This window comes from Pteropus medius, unplaced genomic scaffold, assembly GCF_902729225.1.
Source record: "Pteropus medius unplaced genomic scaffold, Ma_sr-lr_union100, whole genome shotgun sequence".
NCBI lineage: Eukaryota > Metazoa > Chordata > Mammalia > Chiroptera > Pteropodidae > Pteropus > Pteropus medius.
In genome coordinates, this window is record NW_024354503.1 from 4,465,712 (window position 1) to 4,486,457 (window position 20,746).

The window sequence follows — 20,746 nt, forward strand, 5'->3', positions numbered from 1 at the left end:
TAAGTCACTTGTCCCCGGTCATCCATCTGGTAAGCGATGAAGCCAAGATTCAAGTCCAGGATTTTTTGGCTCTGAAGCCCATGCTCTTTCAAGACCAGATGAGTACAGCAAGCTTCGGGTTTTCTCTCTTAGAGCCCCACCCACCCTTCTGTCTCTCTGTCTCTCTCTACATTTACATTCTCCAGCTATTTTCAACCCCCAGTCATGCCTCCCACAGAGGCGATTATTGGCAGTCAACAAATTGGCCCAAATTCTAGAAGCGCCCGCACCCTCCAGGGGAGCTAATTTAGCCTGCTTCACTGCTCACCACCAGGACAGTTGAGAATAAGTCAGGTACAAGCACGTCCCTGTCCCCCATAATGGACTCCATTAACATAAATGGATATGAAATCTGATGTGGCAAAGCAAATGCTGTCCCTCGGAAAGAGAGGTCTGACAGCTAAAAGGCTGCTCTCCCTGCTCCTGCCTTGTAGATAAATCTGTGAGCATGATATAGTATGGTCCCCTGGGGCCTTTCTCTCCCGGCAGATTCTGTGCTGGGAGAATTTCCTGCACTGCCAGAGGGCAGACCCTGAGGGATAAAGCCTTCCCACTCCTGAAGCCCAAAGCCGCCTTCGCCCTTTGTCGCCCCAAAGGTTGCAAATCCAGCTTCCTCCTGCTCCGTTGCTGTTGGACCCAGGGGCTGCTCCGTGTGGTCACAAAAGACCTGATTCATATCCTGACTCTGCCACTCTGCGTCCTGGGTGGCCACAGGCAAGTCACCTGAATCTCTCTAAGATTCAGGTGTCTTGTCTGTGAGACTGAGATAATTATAGTGTTCTAATGGTTGGAGATAATGTGTATAACGGGTCTGGCTCCGAGGAATTGAGAAATGTTATCAGCTGTTGTTTTTAAAATCCTGAGATGCCTGTGAGGACATGGGGATACTGAGGAGCCCAGGCCTCTCCTCTGCAATGTTCCTGCAGTGTCAGATACAATAACATATTACCAGGTTCAACCACATGAAGTTGCCAATATTTGACCATTTCCAACCTATTAAAAAGGCAATTTTACCTAGCGCTTACGAAACAGCTACTTTCACTTATATTAATCCCCACTCCTAAAAAGACCCTTCCCCAAAAGTGACACACAATGAGGAGGGAGCGAGGTGAGGGCGGGCGGGGGCGGGGTGGTTCTGCCTGGCAGACCCCAGGCAGAGTAGTCAGTGCAGAGGTGATATGCCAGGCCCCACCGCGGCCATGTCCTGCCGGCCCATGTGTGGGTACAAGGTCAAGGCCATCCCACCAACTCTGGGTTGGAGCCTGCTGTTGGTTTGTTTCCTCTGTGGATCTTGTTGGCGGGCTGGGAGTGAGCTGACTTCTTCGGGAAAGTGAAGATGCGCCTGGTGTTCATCTCTTGGCAGGTCAGGCACATTCGAAAGGTCCTCAGGAAGATCGATAAGCCGTTTGGCCTCTACCCCAACTTCCTCAGTCCCGTGAGTGGGAACTGGATGCAACGTGAGTACGGAGATGCTGCTGCCCCTCCTGCAACTGGTTCCTGCCCAGCTGCCCTGCCCAGCCCCATGCTGGGCATCTGGGCCTAGTGAGGAGCGATGCATTTATCAGAGCCACATACCAACGAGGCACTCGATCAGTGCTCCTGGAACCACTACCCTGCAGGGCAGCCTGGGGAGTTTTCATTATGGTTGTCACTGCTATTGTGAAGGAGGTGATGGCTGTCAGCTAGTAAGGCCTCGCCCTGTGCATGCCCCTCACACTAGCCAGGCCACAGCCTTCCATCTCTGTGGTACCTGCTGAAGCCTCCTTTCATCATCCCCAACCTTTCAGGAATGTTCCAGAACTGTCTACTCCAGAAGAGGCTCCAAGAGAGTCCAGACCCTTTGATCTGGACTCCAACTTTAATTTTTATTTTTTTAATTTTAAGCAGAGCCTAACTATACAGCAATATAAAAACAATGATTTCGCTGCTGAATCTTACACCTACAGCAATTGGTCCCAGGATTTCCTGCTGTTCTCTGTTCAGAGGCTTGTTTTTCAACCAGGCAGTTGTCAGTCATCTGGTCACCCATGGAGCCTCATTCACAGCCCCTACCTCCACCTATTGAAACAGAATGGGACTTGGGGGAACACTCAGGTAGGAGAGTGTTGAAAGTCTCCCAGGCCCCTGACATTGCACCCCTGTTGAAAAGCCCTGCTCCGCCTTGCCCCCCTGACCAAGGACCTGGTCATGTGGTCTTAGCACAAAGTGGTAGCAGGAGGTTCCACAGCCCTTGCTCGAGACCTTCCCAGAACCCCCACCCTCTCGGCTCAAACAAGGACCACTCTCCCTTCCCTCATTCCCCCCACTCCCAGCCTCAGTTGTTACGGCGTCAGCAAGGGCTCAGGACCCAAGTAGACATGAGTCTAATTACTGCATGGCTGGGCTGTAGTTCATTTTATCTCTTTGAGCCTTGGTTTCCTCTCTTGCAAAATGGGAGAAGAGCTCAAGATGAGGTCTTTGGGTACCGCGGAAGGGTGTGGGAGTCCTGATTAAAAGCTGCAGGAAACAGATCTCAGTTCTTCCGCCAGGGATGATGTGGGTTGTCCCATAAGGTAAGCGCGCTCATCAGTGACAGTATGGAGGCAGGACCCGGCAGGGGTGTTGCGTAGACACCGCAGAGGCCTCGTCCTTCCCATCCCGAGTCTCTATGATGAGCAGGTCCAGGGGCCCCAGAGAATTCAACCCAGGATGTGTCCCCAGTAATGACCTCACTCACTCCCACGTGCCCTCCTGCAAAAACCACTTATAGAAATGCCAAATATTTTTAACTAACCACACTGCTAAATCCAAGAGTTTGAGGATAAAATGAAGGTTCGAATTACAAATCGTGGCCCCGGCAATAGACAATTCAATAACTGTTACTGCCTTTAATGGCAAGGCCCGACTGGGCAAAGGGATGAACTGCCCCGCTGCTGGCCTGGGCTGCTCCAGGACAGCGCGGCAAAACCCATAAAAAGGAGAAGGGTGTGGCTTTCCCGCAGGAACAGCTACCTTGGCAAATTACAGCAAAACCCCCGCTGAAAAGCATAATTTTTTTTCAGGCTGCACCAGGGGTCACAGGGCTGGGCAAAGTCAGTCACATGTGAAAAATTGTTTCATATTAATAAAATATGAATCTGCGGCCAGCTAAAGAGCAGAGGGAGGGTTATGACGCCCTACCCATCTGGGTGTCTGCCATCCCCCTTCCCTGGCGTTGGCACCTGGGATTATCTCAGGTTTTCTGTGGTTTCCTCTGGGCTTTTTTTGGTGCTTGTGTATTTTTCCAGATGATGACATTTCCAACTTGCATGAGCTAAGTATGTTCACATTTCTTTCTCTCCTTGAATCCTCTGTTTAGCCCATTTACGGCCACAGAAATTGCAGCTTAGAGAGGTGGAGGAGGAACTGGCGCTTTGTCCCAATCCCAGGCGTCTGCTCTTAGCTGCTCCCCGTTCCTGCTTGAAGCTGAGCTTCAGGGCAATGGGAGGCCAAGATATCCTGCCACTAGCACCTGACAGCCAGGAGAAGTCCGCTGGGCTCCTGCTGGCACCAACCTCAGCAGAGCCACTTAGAGCTCAGAGAATAGCCAGCCCTCCAGCTTGGCCCTGGAGTGGCCTGTCCTCCTTGTCCACTGCCTGAATCCCACTCTTTGGTCAGTGGGAGAGAAGTGTCAGGTCTAGATTCTCTCCAGTGGGAGAGAATCTTCCAGTAAGATTCTTCCCAATGGGAACATGAACTGCCCCTTAGCCCCAGGCTGGCAGCCTCTCCCAGTTCATGATACTTTCCTGCCGGCCAGTTCCCCGGCTTGTAGGGTCGCTGCCTCCTGCTGCTGAGTGTGATGAGAGCATTGACACAATCAGAAAACGGGAACCAATTTCTGTTCTAAGGCTCATGGCCACCAACTCATGCTCCCCTTTTGCATTTTACATCAGACGACTGAGGGCCCACAGGGGAAAATGGCTTGTACCAAGCTAATGGCAGATTTCACGTCTTCTGATTCCCACTCCTGTGCTATCACACAGTGCTGGGGAAGATTCCACACATGCAGGAGCTAGAAAGCAATGGGACCTCCGAGTGAGAACTGTCCATGTCAGTCAAGGTCCCCTGAGAGACCACACACACCCCCAAGAGGGTGTTATGTCTCAGTTGTCTGTGGAACTCCTGGCGACTCGGCTCCCCTCTCCTGTACACACCTTCCAGGTGAAGTCCTTGACCATGTCTCTCTCTCTCTCCCTCTCTCTCTCTCTCGCCGCCGCTTCTTTCTCACACACACACACACACACACACACACACACACACACACAGAATCACATGATGAAGTCCAAACTCTTTGGCTTGGCATTCGAGGCCATCCCAGTTAGCTCAAACTTCCCTTTCTTTCACTTGTTCAGGATTTACTGGGAGCCTGCTGCGTGCCATACAGGTACTGGACATAAAATATGAGTCACACACAGTCCCTCTCCACAAAGAGCCCACAGCCTAGTCGGAGAGGCAGATCCACAAACAGATTCTTACAACAGCCTCAGGAGCAGCCGATGACAGGCACACACCCAGCGGTGGCAGGGTGGCTTCCACTGAGCCCTCCCCACGTGAGGCGCACTGGGCCAGATGGGGCCCATGCCTTATCTCACTCACTCCTCATGGTCACCCTGCGGGAAGGGACTGTGAGGGGGTTTATGGGAACATTGAAGAAAGCCTTTCTGAGGAGGGAATGCCTGATTCCGAGGTGTAGCAGTGAGCAAGTGTTAGCCATGTGGAAGGTGAAGGCTGAAATAATGGTGTCGGGGAAGGCTGGGAGCTGGGAGTGTTTGGGGTGGAGGAGAAACCCACGAGGGGAGGCAGGGCTAGGAGATGAGTGTGGAGATGACAGTTGCGTACCTGTGAGCCAGGGCCCCTGCTGTGGGCTGCTGGCTGTCAGAGGGCTCTAGGCAGAGGCCGACTCAGTTTGAATTTCAGCCTTGCCCCACCCCTGCTCTGCACAGACCTCCTGCTCCAGCCGTGGACACACCATCAACATGCTGGGCCTCGCATATCCCTGCCCCTTCTTGTGCTTGCCCAAGCCATGCCCTCCACTTAGGAATAGCGGGTGAGGGGATACGCTGTGCTAGTTGTCTCTTCCCTCTTCACTAGCAAAGTCCAGCCCACACTGACCCCACCCTCTCCTCCCCAAGGCTGGGCTTTATCTGGTCTGTTCCAATTTTTGTAAGTGCATGTTCGATTCCTGAAACCTTGCTGGCCAGGATTTGTTTATGGAGGGGCCAGAAGGACTGGTTTACTGTGGAGCCCTCTCAGCCCCCCTTTCCCGGTCCCTACCTGTCTTTACCTTCCAACTTCCGGTTCTTCTCTCTTTGTACTTATCCGTTCTCTATGTATCTTTGATTTCATTCTCAGGTTGACTGTGTAAAGCTACAGAAAGTGAGAGCTCTACCAGCATTGTGGCCTTGGATGAGCTTTTTAGGTTTGCGCCCAGTTTTCCCATCTGGGAAATGGGGTTGATGTGTTTACCTTGCAAGGTTCGTGGGAAGATTGTTATAAATAATAAAGGAAAGCTCCTAGCCCACAGTGGACCCTCCGTAAATGGTAGCTGTTCATGTGCTCTCTATTTCTTTCTTTCTTCCCCCCACCCACTTTCCCTCTCTTTCTACCTTCTTTCTCCAGAGGAGCTGAAAATATTCTTCCCATTTCCCCCCACCCTACCTTAACGCCCCCCATTCACCTTCCTCTCTGTCTCTCTGCTTAAGTGAATCATTTGCTTTTTGTTATATCATCAGATGCCTTTATGTTTCCCTATTGTTAATTTTTAATGCATATGAGTGTTTTCTGTGTTTTACTTCTACTGTTAAGTGCTCCCTGGTCAACCTGTCTTTCTCCAGAGACAGCCCTGGGTGGAGACACCTCCTCATTCAACCATAACCCGGAGGTCTTGCTCCATGGGTGCTCCAGGCAGCTGCCACCAGGGCAAAGAGGGGGTCTTCAAACCTAATTTGTACTACCACTGCTTTTTTGAACTCCGTTTATCCTAATTTGCTAAATTTAAACTCAGTTTTTCCAGAATGGCTCTGTACTCTGACCAACTAAATTAAATTTCTCCTTCCTCTTTTTCATGGCCTTTTATGAACCTGCCCAACATTAATTACCATGTTTGTCACCAGGTAATAAAAATCTCTGAACTTCCTGCTACCAGATTATCTTTTTGAAGAAATGCAACTCATTTACAGTTAATAACCAGAGACCCTGCCGTCCTCGGCCTGCTAAAGCAACATGATTTATAGCACCCGGATGAGCCCGTGCACTTCTGTGCAGGACCATTGCATTCAAGACTGCCCTGAGTCTCCCGAGTCACAGACTGTGTCTTTCTCTCAGCCTCTTTTCTAGTGCTTGCAGGCTGCTGATTAAGTGCTCGCTCCCACCCACACACAGCACCGGGGACCACCAGAGCTGGTGGGCAAGATATGTGCTCCATTAGCCCTGCCGGCGGCCTCGGCAGATGGAGATGATGTTCTGTCCTCTTTCCCCTTACAGACCACGTCTCGGTTGGAGGACTCGGGGACAGTTTTTATGAATATTTGATCAAATCCTGGCTGATGTCTGCCAAGACAGATATGGAGGCTAAAGATATGTACTACGAAGCCTTGGAGGTAAGACAAGCACTGGCTTGTTCACGGGTGGTCAGTTGGTCGTTCACCATCGATGCCGTCACAGGCCCCTGCGTGCCGGGGGCTTGCTCACCCGTCTTCCACAGCGAGCGGGCCAGAAGAATGACAAGACAGTTCCTTCCCCAGTCACTTTGCACATCGCATCTCATGACTCTTCTTGAATACCTTGAAATTAGAGTCATGTTAGCATCTCATTTCACAGTTGCAAAACCCAAGCTCGAGAAGATGAAGTCATTTGTCTGAGGTCTCACAGGAAGCAGCAGGCAGTCTGATTTAGAAATCATGGTATCTATACTTCAGCTGATGTGTCAGAGCCCAGAATACAGCCAGAGGGTAGGCTGGGAGCCCCCACCGGAGGCTGCCAAAGCAAGACCCTCAGCCATTTTCCTGCCAAACCAGAGATGACAATTAACACATCCAAGCTGGGCGGGGCCTCCTTCAGAGGAGCATCCGGTCCTATTCCTTCTTATGTGGAATGAAACCAAGACCCAGAGAGAAGAAAGCACTTACTCAAAGCCGCAGAGCACAGAACTGGCAGAGCTAAAGCTAGAACAAGGTCTCCCTGGCTCTGAATAGAAGAATGGAAGGACGGATGGATAAATGGGTGTGTGAATGAGTAGAAGGGTGGATGGGTAGGTGGATATGGGTGGATGGAGGTTGTAAGAGGTTGGTTAGATGGATGAATAATATCTAACTATCTCTGATCACATGAATCTGGCCAGCAATGGTAGTGCTTAAAGGAAGCACATTGAAACAGACCTCCAGGGCTGTGGACCCTTTAAATTATGGGCTTGGTGATAAGTTTTCTCTGCCCCAGCACCAAGACTTCAGTCATGAAGCAGCTCCTAGGACTGCAGTCTCAACTCCGTCCAGCTCAGCGCTGCCCACCCCAAGTGTCTACAGCTGAGCTTAGCAGGCAGCCAGCATCTCCTGTCTCCTGTTGGGATTAGCATTCGGCTGGTGTCCAGGTGTGCTACCTGGAGAGGCCCTTGCTGCCGTACCTTGCAGAGTAAACATGCAGTTAAGGAACAGCCTGGTTCCCTGTCCACGGGGCACACTATAGTTGAGGTTTCAAGGGAAGACATAGCCATGAATTACTTAAGCAAACTGCGGACTTTATGAAAACACTGATTGAACGGAAGAGAGGGGGCTTTGCCCCCACGCTTGATCTCCCTAGTAAAGAGCCTACAGTGTCTCTGACCCTGGTTACGAGGTGGGCCCACGTCAAGTTTGGGACTTTGAAGAACGTTCTGGTGGTTCTTAATCTTGCTGGCATGTTAAAAGTCACTTGGGGCACTATAAAGTCCTGACGGCCAGGCTGCACCCCAACCAGGTTACATCAGAACCTCACGCCAGCCCCAAGCAACGGCCTGGAAAGCTGCAGGGGAGGGGCAGCTCAGTGTGCAGGTTAGACCAATGTCTAGCTGTGTGGTGATGTGGGGTTTGGATAGGCCAATTGCAACCCCTGAGGGTCATGAGAGGGGGGGCAGGAAAGACAGGGGGTTTCTGTCACTCTGGCCTCCTCCAGGGAAGTGCACTGAGTACCTTGTCTTATTTAGCCCCCATCTGACAGGTGATGGAACCGAGGCTCAGAAAGGCCCCAGGTCACACAGCAGCAAGTGTCAGAGAGCAAACACGGTCTGACTGACTCCAGGTCCAGTGCTCCTGCCTCCACTTACCTACCAGCTGCCATAGAAGAGCCTGGTTTGCTCAAAGTCCCTCTTGGGAGGGAGCAGGTGGGGTCCCCTCCGGGAGGCAAAGGAAGCCAGAGTCTCTGAATAGCCTCAAAACCAGCCTAGGAATTAGTCCCATTTTACAGCTGAGGAAAAGGAGTCTTCAGAAGAGTAAATAAGTTGCCCATAGTCACCCAACTCTCAATTGCAGAGCCGGGATTCATTTCAAACCAGGTCTCTGGCTCTCAGTCAGCTCTTTGCTGTGATTTAAGCTTTTTTACAAGTCAGTAGCCAGCCTCTGCTGTGTCGTGTTTTGCTCAGAGTTTTAGAAAGCCATGGGTTTTTTTGCTTTTGTTTTTCATCTTTGCATATGCTTATCTCAGTTGTCTCCTCAAAGAGAGACTGCTCTCTCATTTCCTCTTTACCACAGTTACTTTGCCTGGTGTTCACCCCAGATAGAATAACCTGTGGGAGACATACTCGAAGGTACAGATTTCCAGCTACAGTGCGAGGCTTCCTGGGATCTCTGCCACCCCCCACCCCCACCCCCATGTCTGTGTTCTCCTCCACGTGTTTACTTACAGTGGGTAACTGAACCAGGTTTCTGCACCCTGATCTAGCTGTGCCACCCCTCCCCCACACCTGCATGCTTAGGGATGCAGAGCAACTGCCTGGACCCTCTCTCTGCCCTGAGCGAGGGCCCAGCCCAGAGCAGACCCAGCCCAGCAGCAGGCAGCTCTCCAGACCCCCTCCCCACATGGAACAGGTGTCCTGGCCGGTCCATCATCAGAGCTTGCCCCTCTGCTGCTCAGTGAGGGTTTAGCACCCAGCCCACCAACCCAGTTCTTACGGGACAGGCAAAAGGAAAAAACAGTCAAGTAGTGAATTTTGTGTGAGTCCCTTCGGTATGTCAGGCCCTGGCCGGAGATTGCTGGTGGTGGCTTCTGCCATCACAGGGCACCCAGAGAACTGGGAGAGAGACAGACGTTCCATTAGAAACAAATACGGATACGCAAAGTGGGAATAGCACCCTGTAGGAAGATAACAGTGTGGACTGGGGTGTCCTCTGCAAGGAAGTGCATCCTGGAGTAGTCCCAAAGGCCAAGCTGGAGTTAGCAGAGCAAGTGCAGAAGCAGCAAGGAGAAGCAGCTGGCAAAACCCTAAGGCAGAAAGAAAACACAGCCTTTTATGAATGTCTCAGCTGGTGGCAGAGACTTTCTTTGACCTCACTCTGCAAAGTAGGACCCTCTCCCCAGGCTTTTCCCTGTCCCATCCCCTCAATTTGCTTCGTTCAAACTGTTGGTCACAAATTTTGATTCTCGTGCATATTGGATTTTGTTGGGGAGTCAGCATTCGTGGGTAAGCTCCCTGAGGCAGGTCCAGAAGGGCTCAATCCCCCGCACCTAGCATAGCGCGGGCATCAAGGAGATGCTCTCGAAATATTTTATCAGGGGAGGGGTGCACGAATAAAAAGAGGCCAGTACGGCTGAGACAGGGCCAGGAGAAAGCAGCAGCGGGCAGGCTGTAGAGGAATTGTAATAGCCAGCATTCACTGAGGACTCTCTCTGTGTTAAGAAACAGGCTGAGCTCTGCAGACACATCTCATTTAATCCTCACACCCCTATGAAGTGGTTCATACTCTCATCCCCATTGTATACATGAGACGATGAAGGAACAGAGAGAACACAAAACCCGCCCAGTGTCACACAGCTTGGAACCGGTGGAGATGGGGTTTGAACCAACGAGTCTGCACCCGAGAGCTGTGTCCGTGGCATCAGGTTAAACCTCAAGAATCTCAGAGGCCCTGCTGGACTTTGGTCTGAGGGCGCTGGGAAACCACGGAAGGGCGTTAAGCAGGCGCGAGACATGGTCAGGTTCGTTATTTACAGAGGGAGAATAGATAGGACAAGAGTGTAGGCAGAGGCCTGGCCCCAGAGACCCTGCCTGGACCAGGATCCACGGGCCCATCAAGTCCAGCCTTGCAGCTATGTGGGCGGCTGCTGCCATCATCTCCATCTCCAGGGCAACCAGGGACTACCAGCAGGTGGGGGGTTAGGAGGGGTGGGTATGATGGCCTGACACCTAAAGCCCCAACATCCCCAACAGCATCACTTCCTGTGGCCACAGGGGAGGGCTCTCCAAGTGCTTTGCCATCAAAAAAAGCAACCTTTGGGTAGTGGAAGAGTGGCACTTGGGCTTCTGGGAGTCCTCGTCCTAATCCTGGTGTGGCTGGGTGACCTGGGACAAGCCATTTGACCTCTTTTTCTGTAGAGAGCACGGCAGCCCTTATGCTTGGCTTGTTTTTGAGAATCTGATGAAACATATGGACCTTGTCCCATGAAAACGAGTATACACGAAAGTGTCATGTATAATTTTAGGGCATTCTGGACCTCCTGAAGCCCATCCACAGGCCAATTGGACTTCAGGTTAAGATTCCCTAAGAGAGGATATAATGGGGGATAATAATTTTTAGAGATTTAAAAAAAAAATTTTTTTGTATGTAGAAGATTTAGAAATTAGTATAAGAGATTCACCTTGGAGAGCTTCCTTATGCCTAAGCCCCCAGCAGGCACCAGGCCTCAGCTGGGCAAGTGGCAGAACCTCCCGCCTGCCCATCAGAAACGGCTGCTGGTCAAGGTCAGCGAGCCTCCTTTGCCCGGGGTGGAGAGCTCAGCAGAGCTGAGTTTGCTGCTGTCTCCAAAATATTCATGTTCCACCCTCTCCTTCCCTTCTCTGCACCCTCCCGCACCCCTTCCCTCTGCTCAATTCCCATTTGCTCCCAGGCAATAGAGACCCACTTGCTGAATGTGTCTCCTGGGGGGCTGACCTACATTGCTGAGTGGCGAGGGGGCATTCTGGACCACAAGATGGGGCACTTGGCCTGTTTCTCCGGGGGCATGATCGCCCTCGGTGCTGAGGACGCCAAGGAGGAAAAGAGGGCTCACTACCGAGAGCTCGCAGCCCAGATCACCAAGACGTGCCACGAGTCATACACTCGCTCAGGTAACCCTGCGAGGGAACGGGGCAGCAGGACAGACTGAGGCTACGCGGCAGAAAGAACTAGAAAGACCAGTAGAGTGGCAGTGAGTGAAGGGAACACATGGTCTTAGGAAAGTGTCGCCCTGACATTTATGCAGAATTTGAACAAGGGTCATGCTATCTATGCACTGAGATTGTACCTTAAATTAAAGGGAAAACAGAGATGATGTATTAAGCACTTGCGTTTGCCAGGTGTTGTTCAGCACTGAACCTCAAAACACAGATGAGGAAACTGAGGCTCACAGATGACTTGGCCATGGTCCCATGTGACGGGCACAGAGCAGAGGATCCCCCAGCCCCTGAGGCAGAAACGTTGGCTTCCTGAGCCTAGAAAAATCCTTCTCCCTGAATCCCTACCCCCAAACATGCCTCTGCCTTTCCTCCCCAGCACCCCTTCACTTAGGGGGTCTCAGCACCTCCTAAGACCAACCTATTTATCTCTCTCTTTGACCCAAGACCAGTAGAAGCTTGAGAGCTTCTTGACCATCTACCCAGCACTCACACAGAACTGTTAAATGCAAGAGTTACAAGTCACATTATAGAACATAAGCCCAATTCCTCATTTTACACATGGGGAAATTGAGTCATCCCTTAGCCAAAGTCACACTGCCATGAGTAGCTGAGCCGGGGCTAAAACCCAGGTTTTCTGATACTCGGCTCCGCCTCGTGTGCTGTCTCTCTAAATAGCAGCCCCCAGAACAATCCCTGCCCCCTACCCCCAGGCCCCTAGCTGGTACCCACCACTCTGAGTTTAATCCCAGTCTTGGTTAGAGGAGAGGATCTAAGATTTACAGTAAAAAATTCCTGGTTCAAGTGCCACTCTGCCAGTCACCAGCAGAGTGGCCTCCATTTTCTCATCTGTTCAATGGGGACAGTAACACAAGTCTCCAGGATGAGGTAGAGGGTCCCGGAGAATCACGTTGCCAGGGCCTTCAGCCAGCAGCCTAGGAAGCGTTTGTTAGCGGACCCTCAGAAATGAGTCTGTCTGTGACCACTCCAGTCGAATCCTGATCTCCTGGAGTTGTTCAGGATGCCAGCAATTTTCAATCGGTCCCTAAAACTGGTCTTCAGTTCCCTTCAAAGAGCTCTCTCTGCCAGCCCCATAAACAAATAGGAAATCTCAGGAATACTAAAAAGCTTGCTATTTATCTGGGACAATCAGCCCAGACCATAAAAGACGTCAGCTTAATAGAGCATATTGTTCCAGCCAACCCTGCTCATCCACAGAAGGCTGCAGTAGTCGCTCTCGCCCTCACCCCATTAGCAGCTTGGCAAAGTGACTATTTTCTGGTGGCAGGAGTGGCTGCACCATTTGAGAGGATCAGAGGGGCCCGGGTCTGGCTAGTTCCTCTTCCAGGAAGCCCTCTAAGGGAGGGTAAGATGTCCTGCAAAGCTCCATCCTATCTCTAGAGAAAAAGCAGTCCAGGACCTCTCAGGGTCCTGAACCCTAATGAGAGGAGAGAAAGCTCACATTAGGGCCAGAGCTGGGCCCTCAGCTGACCTGGACAGGATGTACATACATTAAAGGAAGATCTGACCCACATACCCTAAATTTTGGACCTAGAGAGTCAGACTTAGGAGGGAAAGAGAGAGGGCACAGCCTAGTCAAGGGCATCAGACAGATCCAGGGTCACATCCCAGCTCAGCCACAACTTGCTGTGTTACCTTGGATAAATTACTTAGCCTCTCTGACCCAAGTTTCCACATGCATGAGAGAGGGATAATATCTCTCTTACCAAAAAACAAACAAACAAAATTTAAGGATTGAAATAATGTATGCAAGGCACCTAGCACAGCCCTTGAAATCATAAATGGTGGCTGTGGTAGTGGTTATGACTGTGGTCATCCAGAAAACAGGAGTGGCAGCAAATTGTCCAGAAACAAACGATGGCAAAACCCAGACCTCATCACGCCTTCCCTAGTCAGTTCCCTCAGCCTGAGTATGTGCCTTCTGTGCAAATGTCCTCCTCATCTCCACTTCCACATCCCCCAGACTGTCAGCTATGGGAGACCCGGTCTGTTGAGAAGCATCATTGCGTATTAGCATATTAAAAAGGAACTGCTAAGTCCTGCATGAGTAAGATTATTTCACTTTGTTTAACCCATTGTTCCCCAGATGTATTTAAACCTGGAATCCTGTCTTGGCTGAGCTCTGGTTAACCTCTTCAAAGCTAATGTCTCAAAATACACAGTTGGAGAACACCACCCAAACCTCTGTCTCCCCAGACTGTTGGGTAGTTCACCTGGATTCTCAGATTCTAAAACTGAAATTTTTTCCAGGCTTCAAGGGTCTTGCTTTGGCCAGCCTGGGCCAAGAGGAAAGCTGTGCATCTGCTAGGCTCAGCCTTACCAGGCAATCCAGGCAGGGCGCACCCACACCAGTCCATTACCAGCCATCGCCTCCAGGTCTCTCCTGGGGCAGATGGATCTTGAAAAGCAGGGAGTGGGCAGCCTGACCCAGGCCCTGACCCAGGTCATTCCCACAGATACTAAACTGGGGCCCGAGGCCTTCTGGTTTAACTCCGGCAGAGAGGCAGTGGCCACGCAGCTGAGCGAGAGCTACTACATCCTGCGGCCCGAGGTGGTAGAGAGCTACATGTACCTGTGGCGGCAGACCCACAACCCCGTCTACAGGGCGTGGGGCTGGGAAGTGGTGATGGTGAGTGTGCCGGGCCATGGGAAAGGGGTAGGGGTGGGGAGCGAGGAGGCTTGACCCCGTGGCAGGGGACCCTGGGAAGTCAGAGTCAGAATCCAAAACCCCCTCGCTCACCCTGGCCACTAGACCCTCACCTAGGGAGTCCGGGGGTTGTGGTTGCAGAGCCAGGAGTCCCCAGCTGGGCAAAATCGAGCTAGGAACTTGAGAAGAGGCTTCTGAGGCCCATAGCCTTGGAGGCCTAGCCCCCTGCCAGCAGACTTAGAGGGCAGAGGCAGGGCAGCAGAGCACATGTGCTAACTGCTTTCTGACCCTGAAGCCTGGACCAATGCCTTTAGGTTTTTCCTCTCAAACAGGAACAGCTGCCAGGCCAGCAGCTCACCCCTCCCTTCTCCCCAAAGCCAGCCCAGCCCCGTGCAGCCCCCAGCGCTCTCTGGGCTCTGCTCACCCCACCCCACCCCACCTCCCGCCTCTCCTCCAGTAGCCCTCTTGTCTCCAGCTACCCAGCAGAGAATCTCATGGCCGACTTTGGGGTAGGTGTCAAAGGCAGGTTGTGGGGACACTGGAAGGTTCCTTGATGGATGCTGAGCCTTCTCCATTCCTTCCTCCTCTACTTCAGCCCACTGCTTTCAGAAGCATGGCCTGTCTTGGAGAGAGCCACACCCAGAGTGTCATACTCAGGTGGGGCACAGGGGCCTACTCAGGTTCTCTGGCCAGAGTCCCCTGCTTCTCTGAGGCCTAGTTCTTGACCACTGAAGGCCAAGAGTCATGTGCTCCTGGGCCCCATCCGCAGACCCTCAGTGAGTAAAAGTGCATTTCTATACAGAAGGCAGGCAGCCCATGGCCCATCCACCTCTGGCCCAGGGACCATGTCTCCACAGGGAGTCCTGGGGTGTGACGAGTCCCAAATCCCAACCCGTCAACATCCCCAGTGCCTTCCTCCCTTCTGTAGGCAAGTCTGTCATCAGTCTACTCCCTGAAAGGCAAAAGAAGCTTTTCCCCTAAGTTCACACCAGATGGGAGACTCAGGGCACAGCCCACTGGGACTAGGCTCTCAGGGGCAGCAAGACACTGAACCCTGAGAATAACTGGGCCTTTTGCTTCCATGAATGCTAGGATCCCCCAGCCAAGGAGTCGGGGGGCCTGCCTGTTGGTGAGCTCTGGCCCTCTGCACAGGCACGAGTCTTGGGTGGCCTCTCCTCTCCCCACACCAAGGCTGCCTTCCTTTTCTTCAGGCCTTAGAGAAACACTGTCGGACAGAAGCTGGTTTCTCTGGGATCCAGGATGTGTACAGTAGCATCCCCAGCCATGACAACAAGCAGCAGACCTTCTTTCTAGCGGAGACACTAAAGTGAGTTGGGCAAGGAGGATCCTCTTAGGGATGGGGGAGGGAAGAGGAGGGGAGAGGCGGGGAGAGCAGTCAGTCCCTTCACCAACAGTCAGAGTCTGCTGTCACAGGAAGGGGACCCAAGAGGGGAGGGGGGCTTGGGATCCAGAGTGCGACATCCCAAGGGGTGAGCCTTGGGCCAAGCTGGTTTCTCTACTCAGAGAGGGAGACTGGACTCCACCTGCCAAAGCATCAGCTGTGTGATAAGTTCAGTTCTGTAACCTTTCTCGGGTTACTTAAGTTCTCTGAAACTATGTCCTCCTGTAAAATGAGAAGAATTATGATGATGATGGCGTTGATGCTGATCCCTCCTCAGTTGCTGCTGCTGCTCTGTTCCCTCACTTTCTTGGGGTGGAAGTTGGCTACCCCACTTCCTTGCCGTTCCCCAAAGCAATCCCCTTGCACTTCAACCCTTTAGGATAGATTGGAATGGCCCATTCCTTCTAGTGAAAACCCCGATGGCTGGGGAAGCTGGACTTCTGGAGTCACCACTTCCTGTTCATTTTAGTGCCCTAACGTCTAGGTTATAGAGTCTCCAGGGGTGGGGAAGGCATGTAAGGGAGCAGCCCAAGAGGTTGGACTGGAGCAGTACGCCAGCCACTCTGCAAAGAAAGGAGAATCTAGGCCATAAGGAGTCCTGGCAGGTCTCACATACAGGGCCAGGTGGAGAAAGTACCTGAGTGAAGCTGTTGGGTGTGAGGTAACAGAGGGCTCGGGGCAAAGCCAGGATTAAATCAGGTCTGTCTGTCCCAAAGTTCAGTGCTCCCCTTGGCGTCCACAGCATCTTCCCTGGGACCAGCCCTCCAAGCGGATTTGGGGTCGCAGACCACGCTGCAGCCTTAGCCACAGGTCTGAGGCCCTGAGATTCGTTCCCAGAGGGTCCCCAGGTCCCCAGAGCGATGCAGGCGGTTTCTCACTGCCCTTCCCTCCCCGGGGGCACAGGTATCTCTATCTTCTGTTCTCTGAAGATGACACGCTCTCCCTGGAAGACTGGGTATTCAACACGGAGGCTCACCCACTCCCTGTGAACCACTCGGACAGTGCCGGCAGGGGCGAGGACCAACTCTGACCCTATCTCCTTGCCACTCCTGCGGCCACCACTGGGACACCTTGCCTTTCCAGGTTTCGGGACTGTTCTCAAAAGGATTGAGAACATAGGCCCCATTCCAGGCAGATGTGCCAGACAAGCAACTTCTTTTCCTCTGTGAGGAGACAGTACTTGGAGACCCAGCGATGTCGCACCAGGCCCAGACATTCCTTTCTAGGGGGAATTTCTGTGACACCCACTCACTTGCCATTCCAGGCCCAAAGGACTGGAGGTTTGCATATCGACCCCATGTATTTGGTTCACTTCCTTTAATTTGGGGGATAGTTTTGTTTTTGCTTGATTTTGCCTTTTCTCTACAACTATGTTTAATCACAAATTATAAATATAGTTTTCAAAATCATGTGCTTTTAAAAACAGTATCATCCTGATAAACTAAACTTTAAAGTGTTTGCACACATGCAAAAACCTTGATCTTATTTTCTATATTTTAAACGCCTTTTGTTCACCATTTACTTTATGTTCAACTATGTGTCGTTTACCTTATAATTTGAGGAAGGGTTCCCCTTTGATTTGGGCCTAAGTGTTACGAATCACTAGTGCTATTTTCATTATTGTAATGGAAAAATCTGTAACTTACAATAAAAGAATTTATTGCATAAGAAATATATTTGGGTTCATTGCACATCAGTGACTCGTAGGAAAACCATTGCCATGTTATCACCAGAAAGATTAATCAACCAGCAATTGATTTAAGGTGTAATTTAATAACTGACTCCCACTTTTATTACCTTCCCTTAAATTGGGCCTAATATATTCAGGAAGGGTGAGGCCAATCCTTCTAAAGGAGTTGGCTATTTATACTTAGGCCTAGGCTTGGAAGAAGCCCAGAGAGAGGCAGCAACTTGCCTGAGGTCACTCAGCCAATATCGCAGAGGTGCACCCAGCCCCGGTGATTTGCTGACCACCCCGGCCCTGCGTTCATCTGTTCCATCACTCAGCAGATACTTGGTGAGTGCCTACAGGGAACCAGATACTGGGCTAGATGCCAGGGGCACGGCGATGAGCAAGACAGTCATGAGCCCTGTCCTCAGGAAGTGTACAATCAAGGGAGGAGAGACAGCCAGTAAAGTAAACCAACGGGTAAGTAACACGACTGAAAGTTATATGAAACGCTACAAAGGAGACAAGCAAGGTGAAGTACTGATGGCCGGGACCTATCACAGGGGTCAAGGGGAGCCTCTCTGAGCAGATGACCTTTAAGCCGAGACCTAGAAGAAGGACCGGAGGGATGAGCATCCCACACATCCACTCTCCCCGGTGACCATACCCCACTCCCCTGCGAAGCAGCCTGAAACTCTGAGGCCGAGGCCATTCTGCAGAGCAAGGAGTTCAGGCCCCAACAGTGAGGTGAGCACCTTTCCTCACCCCTCAGCCCTTTGCAGCTTATCCACACAGCTGACTTCACAGGATAATTCTGAGCCCCTCCCCACGCTCAGCCACTTCATTTTGGCTCTATTATAAACTTGAGTAGCCCCTGGGGTGCTGGAGCCCTGGGCTAGGTGACCTGGCTTTAAACCCCCTCCATGGAAACTTGGGCGGGTGACCTCACCTCTCTGGGCCACTCTTTTTCCTCGAGCGGAGGGGAGACCCTCCACCTCACGAGGTTGCCGAGAGAGGAAGTGGGACGAGCCAGTGCCTTGGGGATGTGGGAAGGGCTTCCTCCTGGTTCTGAACTAGAACTCAGATGCTTCCAGCATCTTCTTAAGCAGTAGTCAAAGCTGAAGGTAAGCTGTCCCTGTAGCAGGAACCCTGGCATTTGGTGAATAAGTCACGGCCAGAATCCAGCAAATCACTTCGCTCCTGACAGCCATCAAGAAAGTATGGCCCTGGCAACTCACCTACACCCATTTAAAAAAGAAAGGAAAACAGAAAAACTCATTACACAGACATTGTAGAATGGTTAGAAAATAAAGATAAGCAGAAAGAAAAATTATTCACCTTCCGACCCTTCAGAACGAATACTGTTATATTTTCTTCCAGAATGTACAGAAGACATTTTGCAAATATGGTATCATACTGTGCATCCTATTTTATTACAGTCTGTGCTTCTGCACTAAACCGTATGTTATGAACATCTTTTCATGTCAACGAATGCACATTTACCTCATTGCTGTACCTGGTCGTGCAGTATTGCATCACATGCTGTTATCATGCTTTCTGGATCTAAGCTCCATTGCTCGGTTTGGGTTCTAAGCTACAAATAATAGAAACCAACTCTTTCTGACTTAAGCGAAAAGAAAAGAAAAAAAAAGAGCATATTGAAACGCCTTGGAGTGGCTCATGGAATCTCGAGAGTAAACAGCCAGACCTCAGGAAGGAGGAGGATTTAGCCAGGGTTCCACGCTGCAAGGACCAAGGGGCAGGCTCCCTGGACACCACCTCCAGGATCGGTGAGTCCCAGTGTTTCCAGACCCTACTGCCTTCTGTCAAGGACAGGAGCTTCTAGTTGGCCTTGCCTGAGTCACACGCCCCCAGCCAAGGCAGCACGGGGCATCTGGACTGAGAAGAAAACGAGGTTTGCTACCAAAATAAGAGACCTTCCTCTAGCTAGGCAAAAACAGCGGGATGCTTTGATGTTTTCCAGTATTATAAAGAGAGTTACGAGAGCACACTCGACGATTCTGCTTTCCCTCTTGTCCAATTCCTTAGAATCAGCTCCTGCAATGTCTCTCCATTCGAAGTTCTCCAAGGCCCCAGGCTCCCCTACTGGGCCCGTGTCACTGTCCTCTCCTACCCAGCATCTTGTCTTCTGCGTTATGGCTGGGAGCAAATTGTAAAAATTAATATTTTAAAATTCATCCTCCAGGAGGGCCCTTGCAGGTGGAGAATTATCATTCTTTAGACAATTTAACTCCATTCCAGGGATAAAAATAAGTGAGACCCAAAGTGGGCTGACAGGAGAGAGGAATTAAAGGATGAGTCATCCTCGCTGAAGGAGCTGCAGAATCGAGCTCAGGAACCAGGCTCTGAGCAGACCCCTCCTTCTCAGCCAGGGTCAGCAGGCTGCTGTGCTCATTTAAGCCTAGTCTTTGCCCTCACCACGGATGGAACCGCGTTGTGCACCTGTTTTCTTCATAAAACAGCTTGATGCTGGTTCCTTCCCTGCAAGCTTCGCTAGCTCTGGCTCCAGGCACTGAGGCCTGCGGAGCATCACACCCCTGGGAAGGTGGGGACACTGTCCTTTTCCAAATGCCTCCCTTTAAATCAGCAGTCCCAAAACTTTCTGGCACCAGGGACCAGTGCTCCTATGAGAATCTAATGCCTGATGACCTGAGGTGGAGCTGAGGCGGTGATGCCAGCACTGGAGAGTAGCTGCAAATACAGATGAAGCTTCTCTCGCTCCCCTGCCCGCTGCTCGCCTCTTGCTGTGCAGTACAGGTCAGTGGCCCCAGGGGTTAGGGACTCTTGCTTTAAATGACTGTGTATTGGTTCAGACTGGCTTCATGCACTGCACTGTCCTTGGCAATTTGCAAAGTTCAAAATCCAAATGCATTGGAAAGAAAAGCAAAAATAGAAAATCTGACTTAAAGGCAGCATCTCTGAGATCCAAGATGTGACTCCAGGTTCTGTTCCTTTTGCTTGGGGAGGTGACCCGTTATCATTTGAAAAGGTGCTGGAAATGGGGAAGGGCCAGCTCCCCACAGCTTGCCCCTGGGATCTGTGCTTGGAAATAGGCTCATTGACCATGTGGCACAGAGATGCTCAGCCCTCTATGATTAAGGCTTAATCACACTCTACGGGGGAGTGGGGTGGGGTACGGATGCTTTTTTTTTGAATCTAAAAATACCTGTTTGGTTTCCTATATTTGAGACAATATTTTGATCTCGTTCAGCCTGTCTTTTAAGTCAGAGCTTCTCAAACTTGAATGTGCACCTGAACCACCTGTGGATCTTGTTGAAATGCAGGGTCACGTTCAGTTCACGTTCAGTGGGTCTGGAGTGGAGCCTGAGATTCTGCATTTCTAACAACCTCCCAGGAGATGCTGATGCTGCCAGTCCTCAGACCGACTTTGAGAAATAAGGTCTCAGTTAATGGCCACTCCTTAGGTTTCTTCCTTTTATTTGGATCCCTGGAGTTGTAGCCTCTCCAGAGTAGAGAGAGGGACTCAGGTGTTGGATGACATCTATAGGTACCTTGGCTACAGAAGCAGCTACCTCAAAATAGGTGTGTGTGTCTATTACCTGTGCCAGCAGCTTCCCCTCCTCCGGGGCA

The 20,746-nt window shown here is 51.3% G+C and overlaps 1 protein-coding gene across 1 annotated transcript in view; it reads left to right on the top strand.

Annotated features, from left to right (window-relative positions):
- The window catches only part of MAN1C1 (mannosidase alpha class 1C member 1), a 127,420-nt gene extending 110,281 nt beyond the window's left edge, over positions 1-17,139 (top strand). Inside the window, exons 7-12 of the mRNA XM_039854117.1 lie at positions 1,403-1,496; positions 6,541-6,656; positions 11,131-11,350; positions 13,873-14,045; positions 15,275-15,390; positions 16,369-17,139. Coding sequence (XP_039710051.1) covers positions 1,403-1,496; positions 6,541-6,656; positions 11,131-11,350; positions 13,873-14,045; positions 15,275-15,390; positions 16,369-16,495 — 846 coding nt within the window. The 3' untranslated portion in view covers positions 16,496-17,139. The remainder of the gene's footprint in view (positions 1-1,402; positions 1,497-6,540; positions 6,657-11,130; positions 11,351-13,872; positions 14,046-15,274; positions 15,391-16,368) is intronic.
- The last annotated feature ends 3,607 nt before the right edge of the window (positions 17,140-20,746 follow it).